This window comes from Mus musculus, chromosome 14 (genome assembly GCF_000001635.26).
Source record: "Mus musculus strain C57BL/6J chromosome 14, GRCm38.p6 C57BL/6J".
NCBI classification, from domain to species: domain Eukaryota; kingdom Metazoa; phylum Chordata; class Mammalia; order Rodentia; family Muridae; genus Mus; species Mus musculus.
This window is the reverse complement of record NC_000080.6, coordinates 3018218-3039224: the sequence shown is the minus strand read 5'-3', so window position 1 is coordinate 3039224 and position 21007 is coordinate 3018218. Positions and strand designations below refer to the sequence as shown.

The 21007-nt window shown below is 42.7% G+C and overlaps 1 protein-coding gene and 1 long non-coding RNA gene across 2 annotated transcripts; both read right to left on the bottom strand.

The window, feature by feature from the left end:
* Positions 1-1557: 1557 nt before the first annotated feature.
* Positions 1558-9307, bottom strand: Gm2888 (predicted gene 2888). Its single transcript, XM_001475283.5, has 6 exons — positions 9089-9307; positions 8194-8356; positions 7107-7238; positions 6248-6431; positions 3831-3839; positions 1558-1596 (listed from the first exon to the last, which is right to left on the bottom strand). The coding sequence occupies exons 1-6, from the start codon at positions 9216-9218 to the stop codon at positions 1558-1560; spliced, it is 657 nt and encodes a 218-aa protein (XP_001475333.3). The 5' UTR covers positions 9219-9307.
* A 3528-nt stretch (positions 9308-12835) lies between these two features.
* Positions 12836-20780, bottom strand: Gm41084. Its single transcript, XR_874094.2, has 2 exons — positions 20626-20780; positions 12836-12897 (listed from the first exon to the last, which is right to left on the bottom strand). It is a non-coding gene; the product is annotated as a predicted gene, 41084 (long non-coding RNA).
* Between the last annotated feature and the right edge of the window lie 227 nt (positions 20781-21007).

Here is a 21007-nt window from a genome sequence, read left to right as displayed (position 1 = left end):
ATGGTAAAACACATGGATCTAGCTAAATATGTAGTAGAGGAAGGCCTGGTCGGTCATCACTGGGAGGAGATCCTTGGTCCTGGGAAGGTTCTATGCCACAGTAGAGGGGAATGCCAGGGCCAGGAAGAGGGAGTGGGTGGGTTGGGGAGCAGGGGTTGGGGGTAAGAAAAAGGGGATCTTCAGAGAGGAAACTAGGAAAGTGTTTAACATTTGAAATGTAAGTAATGAAAATATCAAATAAAAAACACATTTGTTAGGACTTTATAGGATGATAACTAGTTAAAATCTTCAACATTTTTGAATGATGTCTTTTGGAAGAAACAGGTGAATCATAAAGTAATAAAATGAACATTGAAGGACCCCCACAGACACATATCCCCAAAAAGATTTTGGAATTTATTATCTCTACTTGCAGTTTCCAGTGATTGTATATTTGAAGGAAAGCTGAAGCATACACTGCTGTGTTTTCTGACAGCTTTTTATTCTCTTAGACTATGCTTTGATTTAATGAGAGCTATTACAGAAACACTGATGTATTTGCCATTAATGTGTTCAACACCATCATCCACAGTATTTTCACAGTAGCTAAATATTTGACAACAAGGATGCAGCATGGGTAAGTTTTCCAACATTAAGTTCCTATCCAGAGAGTTGGACACACTCCCCACACTGAATGTATGATGGACTTTGTAGTTCAGTCTGGCTGTAAAGAAACTATGGAGCCCAAGTTCCATGAAGAATGCAAAGATCCATCTGGGTCTGATATCTGTGGGTTTCATGATCACACCTGAAATAACAAGGCTCTTAGAGTGAAGAGTTGGAGATCACTGTGTTAGTCATAAGAATAAATGCAATGTACTCAATTGTAACTGTAAGCTGACAGTCAATATGTACTGTGTATAACGTTATCAAAATATCAAATTAATTACAAGAACAAATAAACAAACAATAAATAACAAAACTTGGAATCAAAACAAGAAAAAACAAATAACTAAACTAATCAAAACTCAAACCAAAATCAAACCACAAAAATTGTGCAAAGCAAAATTCTTAGTCTGCTCATTTTGTAGCACAGAATTATAGCCTGTGGCTGTCCTTGGCAACTTAGTAGAAAAGCAGTTCCTGGAGGTAGCAATCTTTGCAGGAGAAATTTAAGCAACACTCTCTTTTTGGAATGTGGGTTTGAAGGATGTGGCCTACCAAGTTAAAGGAGAACACATGTTGTAGACTTGGATCCAAGTTTTTACAATTTTGTTGACTGATCTCCATGTAATTAGTCATGATGACCCATCAGGAAAAGATAAATTTGCACTCAGATTCTTCCTGGATGCCCAGCAGCTCTTGATGTGTCTCAGCATTTCTCTGAGTCCCTTTAAATGTGCACTCTTCCTGGGTCAGAGGCTAGATGAAATTAAGGCCTGTTCATACCCAAGAAACCAAAATAAAGGAGGAGCATACAGCCCATTACAGCCATGGTTATTAGGGATGAGAGGCAACAGTGGTGTATTTTTTGTGCACACACAGTGCTCCTCCTCCAGCAATTCTCTTTGAGGGAGATCATGTCGTGGTCTGTGCCATGTTCTGCTTTCTGCTGGACTATTTCACACTTACGAAAGGAAAAAAGAAAGGCCTGTTAAACATTTGTCAATTGAGCTGCCTCTTCCAGAACAGCTCTATTTAGCTGGACAAACTAACATGACCTATCAGCTGAGATCATAACGTGCATCCCAAGTGTCATAGAACACCTGAGCTTGGAATTGTTTCTCACCTTTTAAAAACTGCTAGAAACGCAACTGTCAACTGCACATTATACTGGAGTTCTAAAAAACACCACATTTCCCCAGGTGTGGGGGTATATTATATTGAGTAATAACAATTGAACAATGTCTGAATGTGTGTCCAAGAGAGATGTGTGCAACCTAGAAAACCATGTGGATTCCTTATGGGGTGGGAGCGTGCCCTGAACTGAAGTGAAGGCTATGATTATTTCTCCAGTACAGGAACTTCACAGGGTTCCTCTTGTCAATCCCTCTATCTCCAAATAACCAGAGACAACATACGACACAAAACCCCATGGGTACTTCATAGGTCAAACAATCTGCAAGAGTATGCTAAATAAAAATATTCACAAGGCTGAGCAATGAACCTTAAATGTGATGGTCATGAAAAAACAGAACAACACCCCTGTACATCTATGACTATTGTAGGGCACACTCTCAAACACACATAATATTTGAGTTAATGCAATACAAGCATATTGTATTGCAGTGACCTCTTTAGTTTCCCGGTTAATACTAATATAAAAATCTCCCAGGACAATTTGGAGGCATAAAAACAAATCTTGAATGGGAAAGGTACTTAGTGGGCATAGCATATAGGCAGCGCAGTCAGTGATATGCTTTCCACTCATAAACCAGTCTGGGATTCAGGGTTCTTGTTCTATTATCCAATCTGGCACAGCAAGTTCCCAAGGCTGTGTAGAATAGGTTTGTTTCCCAGCCTAGGGTCACATGTTGGTGGTGGACCAGCCTCTTGTTCTTGCTCACTGTTTCTGACTTGTCCCAAAGTAAACAGTTTCTTCCAATAGGATCTCCCTTTTCCATCACCTGACTGACTTGGTGTCCAAAGGTATGAGCCCAGAGTAATAGGAACTGTCTATAACCAGGATCCAAAGGAACCGTTTCCTCCCCAGAATGTGATTGTGCCAGGACTATTTTGAGTAGGATAAGGCTGACTAGTTGAAGGACATGCTTGCATGGATTATCTCACACTGAGTTCATGGAAGGGCTGCACCACACAGGGCCTTTTCATCCTTCAGCAGATGGACATCAGGATAGCTTCTCTTTCAGGGCTGCTCTGAGGACCACTACAACCCTGAGCGGCCTAGACTCTGTGGATAACTCCTCCTTGTTCTGGAAGCACTGGGTCAAAGTGGACTTCTTTTCCACTTTCTGAACATGGCTTCTAAAAGACATAACCAATTTTATACTACCAGAACTGTCTGAAGGTCCTCATTTCTCCCAACCCCAGCTGAGGCTGATTTTAACTCTGACAAAATGATGTTGAAGAACAGTCATGCTGAATATCTACACAGATAAGATAGTGTGAGTACTTTAGATTATCAAGACCCTCAATGGGCTCCTGAAACAGGCCTGGTTTGCTTCACATCTATGGGAATTCTGCTGGATGCAAGTTTAGCTCCAAACAACTCAATCGCTCTATGAGTAAAATCCAAGACAAACTACAAGGCAAAGCTTTACTGAGCAGAGGTAGCAGAAATGTAATGGTGGCAGGCATTGAGGAAAACAACCTGGAATGCTTAGAAGACACAGTGAGCCACCTGACCTTCCAGTGGTCCTTCACAATTCTCCAAGAGCAGAAAAGGGACATAAACACATGGATTTTATACAGCAACCTCCTCCTTACCTCCATATACCATATGCCTCATATTTGCTCTAAAGATTTGAATGAGAATGAATAGTTTTCTCTCTAGTCAGTTAAAAATCTGACCCTACAAGAATTCTTGTGTCCTTTTATTCTTGGGTGTTAGGTGAGCATGGAGAATAATTGGAGTGCTGTATTTGATATTTCATAGGTGTAAACTAAAACCTCAGAGTGCATTTCTCATTAAATTTGTCCTCTAGAGACACACACAGCTGCATTTATGCACAATCACACACACACACACACACACACACACACACACACACACACACACATTTGAAAATACAAGCACCCATATCACAAACAAAAAAATTACCTAGTATTACACAAACACACAACTTTAGTATAAACAAGCTCAGCCAAAGGTGGTCCAAACATACAAAGACTAACAGACACTTCACACAAAAGAAATACAAACATACACACCACACAATACACACACAGAGACACACAAACACAAATCAATGAAAAAGTTACTGTGGCCCAGGACATTTCCTCTTGCATGAGCACCTACTAGGACCTCTGACGTGTATGTGTATAAGGTTCTTAGACTCAGGCAGTCTTTACAGCCCTCATCTGTAATTAACTAATCTTCAATAAAATTTTTTATGCAGATACTTTCTGGTCCTACGAGGAAGTTACAAACACTGCACAGATAACCTGGACAACACAATACCAAATTCCCAAGAAAGAGATTCCTAAGAAAAGCCTCCAGCAAGCCCCATGTTGACTCTCTCAGTAGCCCTCACTATACCTACACTGGTTCCTTGGTAGCATCAGAGGAAGACAGTGATTTTGGTCACTACCCAGGAACTTTTTAACCTATTACAGTTCATGTGATATTAAATCTTCCTCAATATCATCAGAAGAAAGCTGGTGAAATAACGTGCTGTGACATTTATGAAATGCAGCATTGTGCCAACTATGAGGAGGAATCTAACCTGAAACAAAGCCATGCCCTCGATATAGTTAGCAAAACCCATGTTAGCAGAGGGATGCACGGTAGGATTCTGTGCATGTTCATGGTGGAGCCAATAAGACAAACACAAATCTCCCAGAGAGATAACTCTATGCAGGGAAAGTGAAGAAATCTAACACTTATTTTTAAAATAGCTGTATTGTTTATCAATTTGTTGAAATAAATGAGAGAGGGGGCGCTACCTGATAGTGAACAGAAGATGCAAAGACTACTGAACAGAACAAAACAGGAAATGTCAAGTTTATTGCGATACCAATGCTCAAAGAAGTAATATAGAGAATAACTGGACAATTCAGATGTCATTGAATGGCCTCCCAACATACCGAGAGAGGCACAGGTCAGGAAAACAATCATACACAAAAAGAAACACACAGACACAGTCACAGACAAAGACACACACAGAAGCACACACAGACTTATTCACATAAAATCATAACTGACCAGAAAACAACGAGGTATCTGTTATGGTTCAGGACCAAGATAATTCAGACTATGCAGAGGAGATGTTTCAAGGGAGACCCAACGACTCTGCGATTATTTTAGAGGAATAAAAAGCACTAGAGAAGCCAGGTCATAGTGGCTCACTACTTTAATCCCAGCACTTGGGAGGCAGAGGCAGGCAGATTTCTAAATTCGAGGCCAGCCAGGTCTACAGAGTGAGTTCCAGGACAGCCAGTTCTGGACAGAGAATCCCTGTCACAGGGGACAGAAAAAAACATCTAACAGATGATCAAAGTCAGCTATTGGATGGGTCACACGGCCCATAATGGAGGAGCTAGAGAAATTACCCAAGGAGCTAAAGGGAACTGCAACCCTATAGGTGGAACAACAATATGAACTAACCAGTACCCGGGAGCTCTTGTCTTTACCTGCATATGTATCAAAAGATGGCCTAGTTGGCCATCACTGCAAAGAGAGGCCCATTGGACTTGCAAACTTTATATGCCCCAGTACAGGGGAACGCCAGGGCCAAAAAGGGGGAGTGGGTGGGTAGGGGATTGGGGCGGTGGGTATGGGGAACCTTTAGGATAGCATTGAAAATGTAAACGAGGAAAATACCTAATAAAAAATAAAATAAAACATCCGAAGAACAAAAAAAAAATCACTAGAGAACACTCTTCTTGGTCAGAATAGGGGGCATATATTAAGAACTTTTTCATGAAGCCTCAGAAATCTCACACCAAACCTGAGCCTGTGAGAAGCCTTTCTGTCATCTCTGGTCATCCAGACAACTCCAGACTCTCAGGCCCGGAAAGACCACTCCAACAACACTGAAAGAAAATAGGACTGACAAGCTGCTACTCAGGCTCTGTCAATGTGAACCAAGATATATGAAGCCTGTAGAGACCATTTTGAGATAGAGGGGAAAGGGGGGAATAGAAAAGCCGCCAAAAGACAGCAATGAAATCCACTTATTTGTCAATTACACTAGGTGTCATCCCTGCAAACTATTTCCTACCTAGAATCTCACAAGATGCCTGTAAAGCAAATGAGCTACAGGCCTTTACTTCTTCCTTCAAAGCTCTTGCTATTCTCAAGAAGGGCTCCAACACAGCACCCTTCAAACTTAAGGCATGTAGAGCTGTGATGTGTAAACAACCTATCCCCCTTAGTGATTCTAGCAGAGCAGGAACATTTGCATGCCAAACATGCAGTTTCTTGAACCAGGCTACCTCCACAGAGAGCCCTGTAGATGATCACATAAACAAACACTTGGAGGAGACATAGGTGAGTGCCTGGAGAAGTTGGTGGACTGTGACATTGCATTGTCTATGTTTATGGTTAGACATGAGGGCAATCTGCCTCTGATACACATCATCCTACCTGCTGTTCCTTGGCACTTGAGGCACAGATGTTCTTGCTGGCCTCCTCACAGAACCTCTTTTCTTCCCCATGAGACACTTTCGTTCCAGCCTGCTCCACCAGCAGCTTTCTGTTCTCATTCAGTAATATCCTCACTTTTTCCTTTAGTTGAGTGCACTCACAGAGGCGGTGTTTCTGCTTGATGCTGATCCACAAAAAAAAATTGGTGATTCCCAGCCAGATTCCATTGGCTTGCCACTCCTACAAGTCCCATGGTCCCACAAGGGCCCTGAACCCCAGACAGTCCCAGAAGAGTCTATAGTATACATAGCAGCACCAAACAGAGGCAGGTCAAATCAAGATACCACCCATGTTCCACAGGACTCAACAAACTTCTGAGAGCCCTGACACCAAGAGTGCACCCTATATATCACAGAAGAGGAAATGTTCTTCATGGTTGATTATAGGTCTGTGGTACCATAAAACCTTCAGCAGGGAGAGGGCTTATCTCCTCTGAGAGAGGTGAACTGACCCAACAAGTGTACACTCTTTCCATTTTTGTCGGGAATCCTTGATCTTTTAATCTGTGGTCAGAACCCTAGAGGTTCAGAGTTCCTGGATATTCCCAGCGTGGTGGAAAAGTTTTCTATGTAGAGGACCTTGAATTTGGAAGAATTAAGATTGGAGGGTCTTGGACACTCTTCACACTTAGGACAACTGAGTCCAAGAGGTATAAATCCAAGACCCTTGCCTCAGGGCAGGGTTCCTAAATAAAAAACAGATAACATAGAACCAGAGCCCTTGCGTTTGTTCAAAGTCCTAAAAGGACAGAAGCATTCCCTGCCTAGTTCTCGGGGTCTCAGTTGTGTCACTGACTCACCTGTAGGAATAGTTATCTTCTATCAGTTCCTCGGAGAACTTCATGGAAATAATTATGGACTGGGTCATTTTATCCATATCCAACATTGTCTTCTCATGTTGTGATTTAATGATGTTGAATTCAGTGTTCATTCTGTGTTAGGGCATGGCCCAAGAAGCAAATAATGTGCTGAATTGAGGATTCAATAATCATGTGCAAACAGGCTGTATCATGGACTACCCAAGCCAATTGCATGCCACATCCTAGTTCCTTAAAACTATGTCCCCTAGGTGCTAATTAAACTTACTATCCTGGGCAGAGGACAGCAGAGCCAGGGGACCAAATGGAGCTAGCTGACCTTCAATGGCTTCCCGGGCAAGCATGTAGGAATAGAGTACTTCTATGACAATTTTACACTACACTGTGCCACAGGCAAGGGTCCAGTAGATATCTGTAATGACTTTCCTCTTATTTTTAAGGCAGGGATTCTCATTCCTTGGTTCCTGTTGTTATGTGAATTCCCAGAGGACACAACTAGTATTTACAGGAGAAAGGCTTTATCACATCTCCTCCCCCAGGAGATTCCTGTGTGACAACAAGGAAACACCAGGAGCAAACTTCCCTGGTGATCACTTTGGACCTCTATGGACAAACACTAAAAGGACCTGTAAACTGTGCATCACACAAATCCTCAGACCCCATCAAAGGTCCCAGAGCCTCAGTCCTGAACAAAACATACACAGCTAAGTTCACACACATAGACACAATTAGAATGCCAAATAAATCCAGGGAGGTGCCATCTCTCAGAATATAATGAACAATATCAGAGTAAACGTGTGATAGCCTGCAGGTATTGCATTCACACACTGAGAGACAGTAAGTGTGAGCAGGTCCTTCCAGCTGTTGACAGCAACAATCAGATTGCAAGCACCCCAAGGTCAAGTACAAAAGATGATAATAAACACACAGCACCTTGTTTATCCAACAATTAAACACCTGTCAGGGCTACTTAATTGAATGATGGGAGATGACACACTCCATTCATGGAAGGAAATTGGGTTAACAGATGGCACAATACAGGCAACAGGGTACTGGGCATAATTCCTACCTGTAGTTCAAATCCTCATACATGTAAACGTTCAGGATTCCACAAATTTCCTCCATGTCATTGCTGATCTTCCTCATATGCAATTTCAGTTCTCTAACTTTATTTATATTTGATATCTGATTAGTGATGTTGGAATTTTGGGTTGAAGTATTTCTAGCAGACCCTGCAGATAGATAAACACAAATGAGTTTGCATACTTGATGGCCCAGGGCAGGGGAGACCATTCAGAGTCCCAAGAAGAAGACTGAGGGAGAGAAAAGGTAAAGACAGGGTGAATCCCTAAAAGAGCAGAAAAGCTATCTTCCAGCTGGTTTGCTAAGCTATGTCCTCTTCCTAACCACCATTGTCAGACATATGCCACACTCCCTATTACAGGACCCTTTGCCCTGAAATGTATAATTTGCCTCAGACGTAAAGATATGGGGAACATTGTCAGGTCATATCAGATGTGTTGCAGGGAAATCCTGGATTTCATAGTGCTTACCACTATCAAGCTCTAATTAATCGAGTGTCTTCAAATCCAATGTGTCTGAGTCCTCACCACATGACATGACCAGGGGAGCATCCTTCTCTGTTCTTTTCATCAGATACTCAAGTTACCTACAGTAATCTGGAAGGTGAAGTGCTTCAACTCCCTTCCATGAAAGGAATAACACACTGATATTCCCATAGAATGCCCTCCTGGCATTCTTTGCCACTCAAATTGAAATTAAATAGCTCCCAGAAAAGTAGCTGCAGGTTTGTCAATTCCTGGCTCTGTCAAACTAATCATCAGAAATTCTTGACTCTTTGACATTGGCAAAGTCCAAGGCTTCAGCTTGTAAGACCTACTCCTGGAAGGCCCAGCTCAAGCCTACCTCTACCAGGAAGATCCCCAACTCTGCCCAGGACTCACTGTGCCTTCTCAAGAATGACTTCCTTCTTCCTTTTTCATGAGAAAGGATTCCCTCTTCCTTCTCCGTTGGTCTGGTCTCTCCTTCATCGCCATTCTCTTTCTGACATTGCCTGAGCAGCCAGAAAAACATTCCTGCTGGTAATCCCAGAGCAAACAGAAGGTATGAACCACAGGCAGTTGCTGTCACCACAACACAGGTGACAACACAGAAGATTCTAGTTCTATCCTAGATACAAGAGATTCTCCAAAGAAGGCATTACTGATGATATCACTAGCAACTGCCATGACCTACCTGCTAACTAGTTCTCCCCAACTTGGTCCTTTTCTGGGGTGCCTCTCCTGGAGCCTCTCATGGACCCGTGGGATCCCCTTTGGCAACCTCTCCTTCCAAAGCTGGAGAATTCTAACTGCTTTATTAGATGTCATGTGCTTTTGAGGGGGAACGTTGGTTAGGACTCTGACAGGCTTAAGAGATTTTGTTAGCCCCAAATCTCTAGGGACTGTGGATGTAGTAGATTTTTCTCAAAAAATAAATATGCCACCTGAGTCAATTCATATGACATATACTCCAATTTCCCAGGGATTTCCTGTATCACAGAGGCAAATATCTTTCTCCTATACATTTAATTGTATAAAACCTGGATGATATTTTCTAACGGTGCATTCCTTGATAGTGGTTATTCTTGTCATTCTTTCCATACATAAATACATACATAGATATGTATATATATATATATATATATATATATGTGTGTTTCACAAAATCTCTGGTTTACAATGCTATCTTTTATAAGGAAAACTCCCTATTCTTTCAAACATAGGGGATCAACTACAGGGCAAATATAAATGGTAAACTTGCTGTCCCATCTTCAAAACATTATCTTGCACATGGTCCTGTTCTCAAATACAACCAGACAATTTAAGTGGGCATCAGAGAGCAAAGGTCATCCCGGACTTTACATTACTACATTTTAGCCTCATTGCAATAACTTCTCCAATATCTGTCTTCCGGAATGGAGAAGTTGAGCAATAAGGATGTTGCTGGTTGTACCGTGATACTATACTCACAGCAAGTATAAGACTCAGGTGGTAGGACAGGGAGTGCAATGGCCTGAGTTGAGATGAAACCTCAATTTTAATGTGTCTATAAGTTCAGGATGCTGTCCCTTGGCATTATCATCTCTGGCTTCTGTGTTCTTATGCTGGGTCTGCTGAATCTGTGCTATAATGCCCGCTAACCTCACAGATAAAGAGTGAAAAACTATGTATGTCTTCATTGGGAAACCATCTGAATTTCACTCCCTTCTTGAGCCAAACAATATCAATATGCAGAGCTCAAAAATCAAGGGGAGATAGGTGATAGATTCAAAGTTGAGGTCTTTTTCTTCCAATTTTCCTTTTCTCTTTCACTGAGGGTGGCTTATGTGTTTGCTGGCCTAACGGGGCCTGGATCCAACAACAAGGGGCTCACTGTATACAGGATCAATTTTACCAAGAAAAGGATTGTTGCAGAATCATGGCATGGCACCAGCTTTAGCTCCAGCTGACCTGGTATAGGACAGAAGACCTGAGCTATCTGGGGAAAGGAAGCAGCATGCAGTGTCACACAGCTCTCTCTGATGCAACTGCTAGAACTAGAATAGGGATGTTTGTTTGTTTGTTTGTTATACATACACAAAAAAGTAGGGTAGAGTTGGTACATGCCTGTAATCCGGAGCACTCAGAAGGTTTTTAAACAATTGTTTTTGTTAGTATTCCTGTTGTTTCTATTGGTTTTGTTTTGAACTATCCCAGCTATTTGCACTTGACCCAGAAAATTAAGCCCATACTCTGTACAGTCCTATCACTCATTTTAATCAGTGATTTTACTCTTAGCACCCACTCCTCAGATGATCTCATTACTCACTTTCAAATAAGGAAAATAGTCATACAGACATTAGTTAACTTGTATGATCTCATGTAACCAATTCATCATGACTGTAGAGTGGCATCCCAAACTTTGGAAATACCCAAGCTTCTATTTTTGAGTTGACAGGCCTCTGTGGAAGACTCATTATCTGGTATGGTAGAGGACCTGAAATGGCTGCCACCTAAAGGCCAAGACTGCCCCTCCAGTGCCTCTGAAGCCTGAGGCAGAGGTCAGCCAACAACACAGGAACACTTGGTTGGCCACATCAGGTTCAGGACTGTACTTTGGATGAGCCCTGAGACCTGGATGAACAGAGGTCTCTTGAATTCTTGTGAAGGTGAGCACGAACACTTAGACTTGGGTAGAATAATGGATCTTTTGGATGCAAGTCTTTCTTTTTTATTTATCTTTGCTATGTTCATATTTTATGTCAATAAAAAAGGTACCCTACTTTACAACTTCTAGTCTCTCTGTGTGTTAAAGTGATTGCCAGTGTATACACACTAGAGTTACCTGAACAATACATTTTGTCACATTTTGTTAAATAATTAAATATTTTTGTATTAATACCTTTTTACTAATTCACTTTACACTCTGTTTTTTTTTTTGCCCCCTGACACCCATATTCTTTCCCCAATATTGCTGGCTGCTTCTTTTCTGAAGGAATATGGGGCAGCTATCTCAGGTCATCCCTTCTCCTACCAAAGCTAAGTGACCCTGTCCTGGAGAAAGGTTCTGCAGGTGCTGGTAATGAATGAATGACCCACAAAGCTGGCAAAGGTAAGTGAGGTCACACAGGTACCTTAGAGCATACTGCTGTTTTCCTGCTGCTTTCCTAAGGAATGTTCTAGAGGATTATCATATCTAGACTCCCATAGATTCGTGTGCACTGGACACCAAAGGGCTCAACATACTTTGCTTTTGTCACTCAGCTTCCTCAAGTATAAAAAGTCCCCCAATTTAGAGGGATTTGAAGGTATAAATAAGTCCGAGTGGATAGAGGTTCCTCAAAAAATGTGTAAGAACAAAGAACTGCTTTAGAATCAGAGAGACCAAATGCTTACCAAGAGCAAAGTCATAGCTCAATAAATAAGAAAATCTGAGTAATAAACCATCAAGTGAAAACGGAAAGTTGCACGCCATTCACCAGTAAGGTTGGTACATGGCCTTCAGGTAGATCTATGTGGGAATTTCTGAGGAACCTCCATATTGATTTCCATAGTTGTCATAGCAGTTTGCAGTCCTACCAGAAATGGAAGAATGTTCCTGTTTCTTTAAATTCTGACCATGTGTTTTCACAGAAGTTTTTGATCTTGGCATTCTTCACTAGAAAGTATACTCCTGGACACCAACCTCAGGGTCATTTTGGTTTTATTCCCTGAAGATTAAGGATGTTGCAGACTTCTTCAGTGCTCTCAGCCATTCAAGATTCATTGTGAATTTTTTGTGTAGTTCTATACCCCATTTTTAGATGGTGTACTTAGCTCTTATGGTGGTTAGCTACTTGAATTCTTTATATATTTTGTATATTAGCCGTGCATTGGATGGGGAGTTGGTAAACATTATTTCCGAATATATAGCTTGCCAATTTGTCCTATTGGCTATGCCCTTTGTCTTACAGAAGTTTTTCAGTTTCTTGTGGCCCATTTATAAATTTTGATGTTAGAACCTGAGCTATTGGAGTTCTGTTTATGATATTTATCCCCATTCCCATGAGTTTGAGGCTCTTTCCTGCTTTCTCTTCCATTAGATTCCCTGGGGATTTGGCTGCACTGATGAATCTGCCTTTAGTTTTAGCATCAATAGCTGCTTGGCTGGACTTTTTGGTCCTTGAGTTCATAAGCCTTCTGCTTTGGTGTGGAAATTCTGGAGTTGCTTGAGACCATTCTGATCATCACCCCTAAAATAGAGAGAAGCCTTGCATATTATCAGGTTTATTCTGGCCAAAATGCAGAAGAGTATATTTCTCTTGTCCTATTTTGAAAGGACAGCTGACTATCTCTCTGATGCTTATTTTCTGGATGGAAAGACTTCCTATGCAATAGGTCTGCAGTGTCAAAGACATATAGGTTAAAATACTCATAGATGTTTTTTGTTTCACCACTCAACCAAGGCATACTATGCTTTCTCTTCTCTCTTCTGTCTTCTCTCTCCTCTCTTCTTTCTCCTCTCTCCTCCCTCCTTGCTTCTTCCCTTCTCCCTTCCCTTATTCTCATTCTCTCTCTCTCTCTCTCTCTCTCTCTCTCTCTCTCTCTCTCTCTCTCTCTCTCTCTCTCTCTCTCTCTCTTTCTTCCTCTATCTCCCTTTCTCCCTCTCTCCTGATGGAGCCTAAACTTTGATGGCCTGATTTCTCCTATTCAGAGAGAAAATCAAAAGATTCCTTGGAGATTCCTGTGGAGAAAAGGGATTTTCTGGGACTTCCTGCCATTCTCTCTGTGAGGGAGTGAAATTAAGTTAATTAGATACATTTGGATACATATTAATTTATTTAGCGTTATTCTGGCTAAGTCTTGAGCCTAAAGGAGATACTTGCTAGCATAGTAAGTTTCTTGGTTTTCTTTCTTGCTAGCTTTGGAATATAGTCGAGTGTTAGTGAATATAGGCATAATTTAAATTTTAGCCCAAAAAGTATTTGGGGAATTGGGTGCGGTGCTGCACACCTGTATTCACAACAACTAGGTGAGGAAAGAGGGCCCAGATTGGGGAGCCAGCATAAGCTACATATTGGGACTCTGGATCCAGAGACAGAAGAAAAAAATGGGGGCTGGGATGTAGATCTGGGACAGAGCATATGCCAGTGCAAGGCTTGCCCTAGCATCACTAAAGTAAATAAGTAAGTAGAATCAAAGTTTTTTGCTGTTGAGAATGGGCGATTAGAAGATATTTAGCAAAGCAGTCCTTAATCTTGGGTGGGAGTGGGTAGCAGATAGGTAGTTAGAATTCGAGCTCAGTTTAAAAATGTGGGAGTATTTATAAAATACCTTAAGTGGAGAGAGGCTTGGCTATACGTCATTGCCTAAAATTGGTTTTTATTTTCAAATGGTTCTGTACCTGTTGGCATTAACTGATGGCAGTATACCAGTTAATAGTCCAGAATTAATGGACACTTAGAAAGAGAAGTGTTTCAAAGCAAAAAGGCCACAATACAAGCTAGAGGTTGTACAGTTCCCCTTTCTGCCTGGATGGTGAGTCTTTGGCCTTGTGGGCTAGGACCACAGAAGTTCCTGTAATCGACAGCACTGTTGCTCACGGAATGTTTTGTTATCGGCGTAACAACTAAGAAAATTGACCCAGGGCAAACTTTTTGAATGTTAAGTTCTGACTACGGAACACATAGTGATTGCAGAATTGGGTCCATATTGCTGCCAGGGCAGCCTTCCAGTCTGTGCTGGTTCCATCTGTAGTCCTTTGGTTCTGGACTGATCAGGAACATGAGCCCTGCACCATGGCTTCTCAAGTACCCACTCATGGTTTTCAAGATATGACACATAACTCTTAAGTTCTATCACAATTGAAGGTAAAACCGTAGGACATGGGATTATACACTTTAAGTGACTCATGATTCTGCTTGTGAGCAATTGATTAGTTCAGAATAATTGTAAGTACTAATAGAGTGTTCATAAAGTTTTAATCATCTTTGGCTTATGTCTCTTGTACTTTGGGGGTGATGGTATGGCACCTTATTAAGAAGAAAACTGACTGGGGGTTCAGCTTTACTCCTTTCTGTATAACCCTGACTGTAGCATCTATACACTGTATGGCCAAGACTCTTTCTTGCTTTTGTTTGTTTGTTTGTTTGTTTGTTTGTTTGAAACAAGATCTTGCTGTGTAGCCCTTTCGGGCCTGTTACAATGTAGCCCAGACTGGCTTCCAGCTCTTGGGAGCACTCATATCTTAAACTCCAACATGCAAGCTTTCAACAAGATTAGTGATATGTTCTACATGGAAGTTTTATTGTATAGCCCAGGCTGGCTTCACATTTCAGAGGCTTGCTGGCATCTGCCTCTGGAATTCTGCAACCAAAGGTGTGCACTACAATGGCTGACCAATGAAGATCTCAAAGTAACAGTAATAAAAGTGAATTCGTGAGCAGCAGGGGAGAAATTATTTGAAAATCTAAAACACTAAAGAAAGTCAAGGAACTTTTTATAAACCAAATAAGACAATATGCCATGTATTTGAAACGGTAGTAGCCATTTCGAGAAATAGAGTTTGATGCTGGAGACCTGCCATAAATTCCAAGTCAGATTGGGCCTGAGGTATGCTAGGGGACTCCCTCAAAACAAAGAAACAAACTGAACAAAGAAAAGGCAAGTGCATGTCCCTTAGGTCAGAGAACCACTGTGAAAGCTTTTAACTAGGAGAAGCAGTTAGTAGGTCAGAAACTATTTTAAATTGGGGATTCCTTGAAAGTTTCTCAGAAGCAATGGGCTTCCACCAGGCTTTTCCCCTGAGCTGCCTTTAGTGGGAAATGAGGCAGCTTTCCTTTCTTTGCCTACACAGTATTTTCAGCCATCCTGGGTTTCCTCTACAGCTGCAGATGCTGTTGAGTTGCAGTCATTTACTTAGCAGGAATCAGCTTAGACTGGCTTTGCTTTTCAAAGTTACAGGCCTTAGGAGCTGGCTACTGAATTCTGTGTTGATCAGAGCGGGCTGCAAGGCTAGGTTTTTATAAGTAATGGATACCTGAACTTTGAGGAATTAATTGCCTGGCTCCTGGATGTGAAGCTGTGCAATGTGTCTCTAAGCAATCAGCATCCTTTCAAAGAGTAAGAAATGGAACCCGTCTTCTTTCCCAAATAGGCATGGGCCTTAGACCACCTTTCACTTCAGTCACCCTTGACTGGATTCTGGGAAATGTTGCTATATAAAACCTGAAAGTTTAATGTGTAAGTTGAAATACAGGATAGCTGCCAAAGTGACCTTTCACTATATAGAGTGTGGGGAAGAGAACATTAGAATCATAATCACATTTTGGTCCCAGCTTATGCCCTCTGTCTTCTTTACATTAAAAGGAAAAGTCTGAACTGTGTTAGGCCTTTTACTAGGGGTCTTTGTCTTGACTTGTCTGTGAACAAATAGTCAGACTAAGACAAAGGTCAATAAAAGGGCATTGTTTTGTTTTTGGCCGTGTATGGGCTTTCTGTACTCTAGGCACTGATCTGGATCTCCGACCAAGGCCATTTAATGCTATTGTTTCTTAGAAAGTTCTCGGCAGTGTGTACTTGTAGGTACAGAAGTTCATATTATAGGGCCAGAAGGACTTTTGAAGTCCATTTTACCCCATGTTTTCCCTCGCTAAAGGGAATAACTGAAGCACAAGAGAGGCTGTCTCTGTGTTTGAGAAACATGGCAGCACTCTCTTGCTGAATGACCTAAAGGGATTTCACGTTTTCAGTGTAGTTAAAATCTCTTAGAGCTGGCATCGGATCATTGCTGGGCTTAAGGTTGCACCTGAAACCTGAAAAATCAAAACCCCAAATCTTAGTTTCCAGGAATTTTCAAGGTCAAGGCTAAGTGACAAACTAAAGGAGGAACCTGAAGGGCTAAAAGAATTGATCTACTGAAGAGAGCACCCCCCCCAAGTCAGTAGAGAATTCAACATTGGAAAATCACTAACAGCACTGTGAAGTTTTCTAAGGTGGACAGCAGGAAGCCTGTCCTTTTCCTATCCTCTCCCTCAGCCCATCTTCCCCCACCTGTGTAGGATTTTGAGGTCGAATGTGCATTGTGCACTGCTGCTGCAAGGTAGCTCTTCCCTGTGGCTGTGCTGAAGCAGCTGGCCAGGGAAGCCTGGGAGCTGAGGCTCCAGCCTGTGGATTCTCTTTCCTCAGACTTTAGTCTGCACCAGGGAGTGGTGTTCTCTCCTGTGGATGTGTGTATATATATTCTTTACTTTATACTTTGTTCACGTAGTTCGGTGCATTCTTCCAGGCATTCTGGATGGGCGCTTTAGCCTAGACATTTATTTCGGCATATTGTCATCTTGGGCTGCATGCCTGTCCTCTCTTGTTTCTGTGTCCTCACCATGCCCTTCCCAGCTTCCTGTTAGCCAAAGGGAATCACTCTTTCTGAACCAAAAGCTCTCAGAGCAGAGCTGAACCTCCCAGAAAATGCTCTTCTCTACCTAATGCGCCAGATGGGGGTGGGCCCGATGCTAAACAGCACTGTAGAGGTGGCCTAATGGACCGGAACCCCCAGGCAGAGGTGGGAGGTAAGGTCCTAGCAATGTGAGGGTCCGTAAGACCCAGTTCTTCTCCTGTGCAGAGGGAACTTTTACTTAGCTGGAATGGTAGCTTGTGGTCCGAGCATGTCGAGGGATTCGGGGTTCAGAGTGCACCCCAGAACATAGGAGATAGCTCCATGTCCCCCTTTCCCTCAGGAGCCTTCTCCTCACTCCTGCTGCCTAGAACAAGGGGAGGAGGATCTCCACTGCCTGGCCTGCTGCATCATGCCCCTGCCTATCTCTACTCTCCATTTCCTCTGAGCCCTCCAGACCCTAGGAGGAGTGAGAGGGAGGTCCTTCGAGGCGTATCTCGACATCTGTCATCTCAATCTGATGCTGGTCATATCCTGGGTCAGCAACACCAGAACATCCCAAGGCTGGGTGCCCAGGCGTGAAGTGCACAGAGGACCCAAGAGGTCTAGGCAGGGGAGGCTTGTGATCCAGGGTCCCGGGTCCAGGGTGCTGCGCTGAGGGGATCGCGGAAGATGGTGCTAGCTAGGGGCAGGGCTCAGACTTTCGGGCAGAGCCCAGCAGCTGACCACAGCCCCTGGGGCACTGCTGTGTCCCTGCAGGAATCAGAGAGGATGCCTGGGCCTGCAGCCAGCACCACCCTCAGGGCTTCGCAGGAGGAGCTGTCCCTGAGGCCAGTGTGGTTTGCCCCACTGCTGCAGGACCTGGAGAGGATTCATCCTACAGTGAATTGGAACAGGAGGGGCCCCAGAAGCTGATCCATAAAGTGTCCACCTCTGAACAGATGGGGACCAAGGTAAGGCTCGGCCGTGGAAGTGTGAGAGGGCTGTGGGCAGAGGGAATGCTCTGGGAGATCCCTGGAAGTGGTATCCAGAAGAGTGGTGCAGGGGGGCCTGGGGGGGGGGGGGGCGGCCTGGATGGGGCATGGCCTGGCGCAGAGGACTGGAAGGTGCTCTAGGGATTCCTGAGGTGGGTTGAAGAGATATCTAGGGTGTGTTCTGGAACACTTGTCTAGCCATCATAGCAAGCATCTTGAAGCACGAGCCGGGTGGCGAGATCCCACCTAGGAAACTTAAAGGGAGTTTGGTTGTTCACCCATGAGCTGCATGCTATGGAAGCCCTGCTGGAAGCTGTATTCTGCCAGCCACTGTGCTTTCCCACCCACAGCAAGCTGAGCAGCTTGAGTCTCTCAGTCAGTTTCCCTGGTGTGCTGTGCCCACAGGCTGCCCAGGCTTCTGTGTTGCAGGTTCCCTCAAAGTGTAGGGCTCAGACATCCATGGTGGTTCATCACAAATTAATTTCTTTAGGGTATTTCAGGGTGTGGTAGTGCTTTTGTGGCATTTTTGTGCTGATTAGTCTCAAAGTTGAGCTTTCCTTTAATAATGAAGGCAGAGGCTACTGGATGTTAAGGGACTTAGATACTTTAACATTCTTCTTAGTTTAGAAGTCTTCAACACCTAGACTGTCGTTGGTGGAGGAGTTAAAGAAAGATTTTGAGGAGGGAAATGATTAAATTAGTGGATGCTCCCTCTAGTAACAGATTTGCAAAAGCAATTCATCCACACTCATTTCATGACAATTAACTGCCTAAGGCTTATGGGAGTCTTACATGGAAACAATTTGGATTAGTGTTTGTTTGAGCATGTGCTGGCATGTAAAATTCAGTAGATGTATACATGACAATGACTTCAGTTACCAGAGTCAAAGGTTGCTTCAGCCATGTTTACTCAGACATCTTGGAACTACTGTTTAATGGAGACGGATTTGAAGTTCATAGCATTTGTAATTTTTCTGAATTTCGATTTTTTGAAAACTAAAGCTAACCATACATTTAACTTGTGAAAAATTATTCAAAACAAAACAAAACAAAAACAAAAATAAACAAACCAAAAGACCCAAAACCCTGGCCGGACAGTGGTGCCACAAGCCTTTAATCCCAGCACTCCTGAGGCAGAGGCAGGCAGATTTCTGAGTTCAAGACTGGTCTACAAAGGTTGTTCCAAGACAGCCAGGACTATGCAGAGAAACCCTGTGTCATAAAAAACAAAACAAAACAAAACGAACAAACAAACCTGAAAAAGTGAGTTAAAGAGAAAAATGGCAGGTTTCAAATTTGGCATATCATATACTTATATGCAATGGTCAAAATTCCATGCCTATTAATATCAATATCGGCAAGTAAGATTCATGCCATTTGAAAAAAAATTAGGGATGGCATAAATTGAACTGAGGAAGTAAGATTGAACAAAAAATTTGATAGAGGGCACTATTAAGTTGTTGGCTTAATGAACATGAAAGATTGTAATGTTTAATTTTTGGATAAAGCATGTTTATGACGGCTACAATAAATCTAAGAAAATGTTTTTGTTTGTTTGTTTTTGTTTTGTTGTTGTTGTGGTTTTTCGAGACAGCGTTTCTCTGTATAGCCCTGGCTGTCCAGGAACTCACTTTGTAGACCAGGCTCTCCTCAAACTCAGAAATCTGCCTGCCTCTGACACCTGAGTGCTGGGATTAAAGGTGTTTGGGTTTGTTGTTGTTGTTTTTTTTTTTTTTTTTTTTTTTTTTGGACTTTCTGAGAAACATTTGCCACGATTATGGCTAATTATCAAGTTTTTGAATACTGCTTCTGATATTCATATCAGAATATCAGGAAATCTGCATTTTATACTGGCTCATATGTCAGTATTTATAAAAAATGGTTTTGTGTTCAAACATCTGAAGTCACAGTAATAAGTTGCTAAGACTAATGGGCCTCTGCCTCATGGCCCACCTCCTGCAGTCCAGGCTGTAACTTGTGCTGTGGTGCCCATCACTGTGGTACTCCAGGCTGTAGCTTGTGCTGTTGTGCCCATCATGGTGGCTCTTAGCTCACATACTGCTCCTGAGAGGAGAAGGTGAGGTCTGTGGAGGAGGTAATTTAAGTAGAGCTACTAAAGGTAACAGTGGGTTCCTAGTCTTTGGGAATTATCCAGGTAAGAAGAGAAGCACCCTTAGGAGAATGAAGATATTTCCTCATCTTCTCCCTAGGAGTATAAGGTGAGAGAGGCTTGAATAGAGGCACAGGCCCCAGATTTGGCTAAGGCTTAGTTGGTTTTGAGGCCACACTAACAGTGTTTTCTCAGTCATCCTGAAGATAAATCAAGACCCTCTAAGTATGATGGGTTAGGATTACTAATAGTGCGTTTAGTTCTGCATTCACACACTTATACATACTACATGCTTACATATAGATGTGCAAATGTGCTCCTGATCGAGTTGTGTAGTTAGGTGTATGGCCCACAGGTGAGTGTGTTGTTCATAGAACTTGAAAATATTTGAGGGGAGGAGCAAGGACTCGGACTGTAAGGTGCTTGCTGTGTAAGTGGAGGAACTGAGGCACATCCCCAATACTCATGTGTCTTTGTTGCCTTTTTGTTGCTGTGATAAAAATACCTTGACCAGGAGAGCTTATAGAAGATTGTTTTGGGGCTTTTACTTCCAAAAGCATAAGAGGTCATCCTGGTGTGGAGGCATGGCTGCATGAGGCAGGCATAGCAGTAGAAGCAGGAAGCTGCAGCATGATGCACTGAAGGCCTGGAACAGAGAGAGCCAACTGAGAGCAGTGTGAAGCTTTAAATTCCCAGACCCTGCCCCCCCCAAGTGAGGTACTTCCTCCAGAAAGAAACTCCTAATTCCTTCCCAAATAATGCCACTGACTGAGGACCAAGTGTTTACATTCCATAGACTGGGGGCATGCTTGTGTGGAGTGGGGGTAGGGAGGGGTCAGGGATGGGGGCAGTCATTCTTATTCAGACCCCTCTACCACATTTGATAA